The sequence below is a fragment of the Pundamilia nyererei genome, unplaced genomic scaffold (assembly GCF_000239375.1).
Source record: "Pundamilia nyererei isolate P.nyererei 1_Seehausen unplaced genomic scaffold, PunNye1.0 scaffold00154, whole genome shotgun sequence".
NCBI classification, from domain to species: domain Eukaryota; kingdom Metazoa; phylum Chordata; class Actinopteri; order Cichliformes; family Cichlidae; genus Pundamilia; species Pundamilia nyererei.
Genome location: NW_005187555.1, coordinates 151,803 through 157,408, shown reverse-complemented (window position 1 = coordinate 157,408; position 5,606 = coordinate 151,803). Strand labels below are relative to the sequence as shown.

General features: G+C 45.8%; 2 protein-coding genes across 3 annotated transcripts in view; both read right to left on the bottom strand.

The window, feature by feature from the left end:
- The window catches only part of nfatc3b (nuclear factor of activated T cells 3b), a 24,204-nt gene extending 23,251 nt beyond the window's left edge, over positions 1 to 953 (bottom strand). The window contains exon 1 of the mRNA XM_005745093.2: positions 404 to 953. Coding sequence (XP_005745150.1) covers positions 404 to 476 — 73 coding nt within the window. The 5' untranslated portion in view covers positions 477 to 953. The remainder of the gene's footprint in view (positions 1 to 403) is intronic.
- A 2,487-nt stretch (positions 954 to 3,440) lies between these two features.
- dus2 (dihydrouridine synthase 2) overlaps positions 3,441 to 5,606 on the bottom strand; it is a 9,903-nt gene continuing 7,737 nt past the window's right edge. For both annotated transcript variants that reach the window (XM_005745092.2, XM_005745091.2), the window contains one exon: positions 3,441 to 5,130. In XM_005745092.2, the coding sequence (XP_005745149.1) occupies positions 4,863 to 5,130 (268 nt within the window). In that variant the 3' untranslated portion in view covers positions 3,441 to 4,862. The remainder of the gene's footprint in view (positions 5,131 to 5,606) is intronic.

The window sequence follows — 5,606 nt, the reverse complement described above, 5'->3', positions numbered from 1 at the left end:
AATGAATATGTTTTGAGACTATTTCAAATGAGTAGAGTACTTTATAGGAGAAGGAATTGTATATATTTGGCTAACATTTTAAGGAAATGTAAAAGAACATCTCAGATAGTCCAATGTCTACTTGCTACTGGTGGAACATTTATTAAAAAATGTAATGTAATGGCTTGAATATACTGATTTAAACCTTATGGGGAACCCAGCGGGGAAAAAAAAATCTAGAAATAGTCACCACAAAATAAAAATGAACATCTGACAAGTTTTGCGGCAGCTTCAAAAGTCTGTCCAGTTTCGTGCCGTGTTTTATTTTGAAGGCCAAAGCCGTTCACCTCCGGTGGCGCCCCCTTTAGCTCTAGCTTGACTCCGCCGACAAATTGCTAACTAACGTCGAGAAAATGACACGTACCTGCCGTTTGCCTGCCGTCGTCCTCAAAGATGAGTCTGAAGTCCAGCTCCTCCGCGCAGTTTACTGTGGACATTGAAGTGAACAGAGCCGAAAATGTCCCCCAGCGGAAGCCGTGCAGCCGACCTGTCTGCCTGCCTGTCTTTAAAAGTGACCTGTCTCACTCACTGACATCCGACTGAAAGCAGAACTCTGTTTTTAACTGACCCGCCGAACGAAACGACGACTGAATCCGAGCTAAAAGTTGGCCGGCGGCATGTGACGGCTCAGTAAACACGCCTGCGGTCTGCCTTGCTGGAGCACAATGGTCCCATTATCCGCGCTAACTTGTTGTCCTCGCGGCTCCTGCTCGCGTTCACTTTTTACGCTCCTCCAGCTTGATCCGTTTGCTGCTTTCACGGCCGCCTCGGAAACCCCAATACATCGTGTTTACGCGTGACCGGGGCTTTTTGAAAACGGTCCCATTCAGCCAAAAGTGAAAATGGGCAGGGTTTATATACTGCCAAAAGTGGAAATAAAGAGTTCGATCTAAACGTTGTTTACTTTTTATGTTTGTTTATTTTTTCTAAATAAACCTTAGCTGTGATGTCTTGGTGTGGCATGTCATAGATGGGTGTGGCAAGTATCAAACAGGAAGTTAACCCTGAAAACAAAAAACTTTACCATTTATTTAACAATTTAAAAGAATATATTTTTATTTATCTATTTTTTTAAACTGTGGTACTGCATGAGGAAGTCAGGAGTAGCAGAGAAGCATATGAAGTGGTGCTGTGTGTGATGGGAGGGGATTCCCATTTGGATGGGGTCAAGCATCCACAGTAACGAAGGAGGAAGGAAAAGAAGGAAGACCTCAGAGGTTCGATGATGTAGTGCAGGACAACATGCAGAGGGATGGAGTGACAGAAGAGCATGCTGGGATAGGAGAAGATGGAGGCAGATGGTCGACTGCGACAACCCCTGAAGAGAGCAGCCAATAGAAGATGATGACTAGTGTCATAACAGGTTTTCAATTCATAAAAATAAAGATTACACCAGTCAGATATTCAGAACCCTCGAATTCCTTTTAAAAACAGCTAATGTGTTTCATCATGTCTGAGCTATAATTTCAAAATAAGATCTTTAAGACATGGTTCATTTGTCTCCAGCTGCTGTAAGAATACATCTGTTTTTGTAAGCAGAGCATTTATTATTACTGCCTCTTTTTATATAATCGGATAATTGATTCATGAACAGAAATATAACTTAAATATGCTCCCCCCGCTTTTGTAGTCAGAAACTGCTGATCTGTAGCAGTTCCTGTGTTCATATTTAAAGTGCAGCACTGTAGTATCTCTCCATGCACACTGCTGCTAACCTTGCACTTCCTTTTTCAGCTGTGAGACGTTAGTTTCCTGTGTGGCCTCACCCAACTTCATCTTGTTTTCCACGGAGCAGCTGACAGAAAGCTGACATGTGCTTTTAGAAAGCCTCCACAGGGTGTTCCTCTCCTTAATTATGACCATTTTTTCAGACACACAGCTTCACATTGCACCTTCTTTGAGTCCCCTCCCAGAGATCAGCATGCGCCTGGAACCCGTATTTCGCAGCGCCCCTGAAGGCACCATCAGACCGCCCTAATTTGACGTCAGCAGCAGGATGTCTTCACCTCACAGGTTCAGCTCAGGACTTCACGGGACTCGTTAAACACAAGGGGCGGTTTTATTTTAACACCATGCGGCACACCTGTGTAGTGACGCTCGTGTTCTGCGTGCAGAAGCTCTGACCTCACCTGAACTCACCTGAGGTCAGGTGAGTTCAGGTGAAGCAAGTACAGGCCCAGGCTACTTGAAACATGTCACACAGGAAGCTAAAGGTTTTAAAACTGCATGAATTTCGAAGGAAAACTCACACCTGCCGGTTCATGAACCGGACCTCAGGTTCAGGTGTGGGTTGGGTGACCAGGTGACCCTCTTTATGAGGGACTGCCGAGCATTGTTATGCCCGGGCCTCCACATCATACAGCGACACCACAGAGATGTGCTGATCTGTGGATGAAGGTCGACACAAATAACAGAAAATTGAGAAATATTTTTTAATAATTATTGATCGCATTCTCCTGAGATTTTCTGAGCACGTCCTGAACCGAAAGTTGATCAAATAAGAGTTAATAAAACCACAGAATCTTTCTTTTTTTAATGTCATGCTCATGTTTGCTAAAGATCAGAACAGTGAGAAGAGGAGAGGCATAGACTGTATGTGAAAGATGGACACAGCTCACATGTTGGTTCATGAGTGAATATTAAAGCCTCCGTTTTTAACATTTTTGGCTGCCACCATGCTGGTTAGTGGGACCCAGAAGTGACCATGTTTAGACAACAGTGTGGAGTATTCATTTATCAGCTAATGAGAACGAGCTGCATTCATAAACAGTATGGGAGCGCCTGCAAATTAGTGCGGAAATAGAATTTCACTCATGACAAAAAAAACAAACAAACAAAAAAAAATGCTCCAAACATCACACGGTCCAGAGGTCCAGTTCAGGGACTCCAGTTACCAGAGGTGAAGCCTAACAGACAGCTAGCAGCTACAGCCGCCTGTGTCACCATCTGCCTATCAGGCCAGAGAGGCCACGCCCCGAATAGTTCGAACTTTCAGCCTTAATGCAGTTTACACAGTGACTCCCCCCCTGCACAGGTGTTATATAGAGAACACATCTGTAGAGACCGAAGTTTGTGTATCAGGCTGTAAACGTGTTCATATCTCCAGCAAAGTTTTAACATGGGAGTCTATGGGATGGACTGACTGCGGGAGCCTCTAGTGGATGTTAGAGGAACTGCAGCTTTCTGTGCCTCATCACTGGATTCAATAATTGTAAAAACAGTCAGTCATGTTTTTGAGTTTAGCTAGTTTGATAATTATTTTTCTTTCATCCGACTGTGCAGAAAGTTCTGAACACGAGCAGAAATCCTGCTGCAACAAAACAAGCGATTAAAGTTCTGGGTTTAAAATCCAATTAAATTCAGATATTACTGAGGGGGAAATGAGCCACATGCACATTTGGTTAACAGAGACGACCTCTTTAATGGAGGCAAACATAGCCTGAGCCAGTGTTAATGAAAAGTGTCCAAAATGTCATTATGAACAGCTGAGCTCTGTGAGGACAGAGCCACCAGGCTGCACATGCTTTAATTCAACTTGCAGACAAAGAAAAGCACAGGTTGTTCCTTTGGCATGAACATAAAACATGACATCATTTGGCAGATTTTATACCTTAAAACAAAGAAGATCATGAGATCAAAACAAGTTCACAAAGTGTGACAGTCAGTGTTTACTGAGCGGCGAGAAGCCGCACAAATCACAGACGTCTTCTCCATCAGCACACGGTGCGTTTGAGGCTCTTCCACAAATCATGAACAAAAGACAGAGTAAGGCACCGGGTGTTAAAACGGCTTTCTGCAACGCTCTACAGATTCAACTTTGAACTGAGAAGTTGAGCACCGCCCACTTCTTTCACCTGTCCAGCACAGAGACATCTACAGGCAGACGCTCTGATGCTCCAGCTGCACAGTGTTGTCCACTCAGCTCATACCAGGCTGACAGGAATCAGTAACGAGCAGCCACAGGATTGCATTTATTCCAGGATCTGACTCAGATTTTAGGCGAGCCCTAAAACCGTCGCTCACCTGCTGCAGGACGCGTGTGTGAAATGTTCGTGTGGCACCTCTGGTGAGGTTTTTCCATTAAAGCCTCACATGTAGCAGCTCGATGTTTGTGCCAGCTTTCCTTTATCCAACAGCCGTTTGTCTGTAAATTATAAGGACCCGGGCTGGAGACGAGCAGCTGCAGTGATGAAACTAACGGTGAAGCTGCTGATTGTTGTTGTTACCCTCACCTGTGGCCGGGAGAGATCGGGGTTACTAACGGGAGAAATGAGCTTCTTCTGAAGGGGGCGGGGCTCTCCCTCAGAGACAGAGTGGCGCTCCTCCTGGCAGGTGAGGTGTTCTGGACCCAAGAGGAGACCCTTCCTGGAGAGATCTTGCCCTCCCCACCACCCCAGAAGCGAGCTGGAGGAGGTCTGAGTTTAATTTAATCTTCCCCTATCAAACACCCGAGGCTCTCACACTGGATAGCGTCTGTTCTGCAGGTCTGACACCGTGTGATGGCTACGCCACGCGCGAGACGTTTCATATAAAACCCAGCGAGTTCTGATGGGTTTTAACCGCGTGCATTAGGAGGCGTGGCTCCCCGCACACGTGCAGACATCCACAGGACAGAGGCGGATGAGCGGCGTGGTTAACGGGACTAAACGATCAGACCTGAGCTGTGAGACGTATGTCAGCCGTGCTGGGTTTAAAAAATATTTACTTTGAGTTTAAATCAGATGAAGTGATGAATAATAAAAAGATACAACTGAGCACAAACTCAGAGTTCCTTTCTGGGTTAAATGTCTGATCATGCAGGTCACTGCCAGCTGTTAAACTCCTCACAGGCTCTCCCGCTGGCTCGGAGGCGGAGCCTCTTGGTGACTGTCACCGTTCGTTACCACAGCGACCTCTGAGGTTTGTTGCAGGTCGTCGTTTACGTGCCGTTTCCTACTCCTCTCTTCCTCTGCGGCGCCGTTCACCTTCCCCTCCCTCTTCCTTTTGCAGACCAGGCCGGAGTCTTCCTCGCCGATCCGTCCCTCTGGTACTCCCAGAACTCGCAGGCAGACGATGGCGGCCGCTTGCTCTGCAAACTTCTTTGACTTTTCCCTGAAAGACGGCGAGATAGTTTTAGCCCAAAGCGCAGCAGACTCAAGAAATCACGACTGCGATCAAATTTTCAATTGCGGCTCATTTCTTGGAGGGTTTCCGCACTCTGAGCTGGAAAAACATCCTCACGATGTCTTTAAATAAACATATTCTAATTCTCTTCAGTTACTTTGTGTCATTTCAAAATGAAATCTGGAGCTGAAATGAGTCACTTGGTGTCAGACGGGGACAACACCGAGTCTACTTTTGATAATCTGTATGAAACTTTCTATTTTCACACTTTCAGTCGTGCCTGTTGTGAGAAGCTAATGTGGTCAGAACTGTAGGAGGGGCGCTCAACCACACGAGACGTCACAATAACCGTAGGAAATGAGCGAGCACAGATATTTGTGAGGAGGCGGGAGCGCTCAGAGGATCAGAGCCGTGCAGTTTATTCCACAAGCTGACATTTATATTTAAATGTTCATTTGCTATTT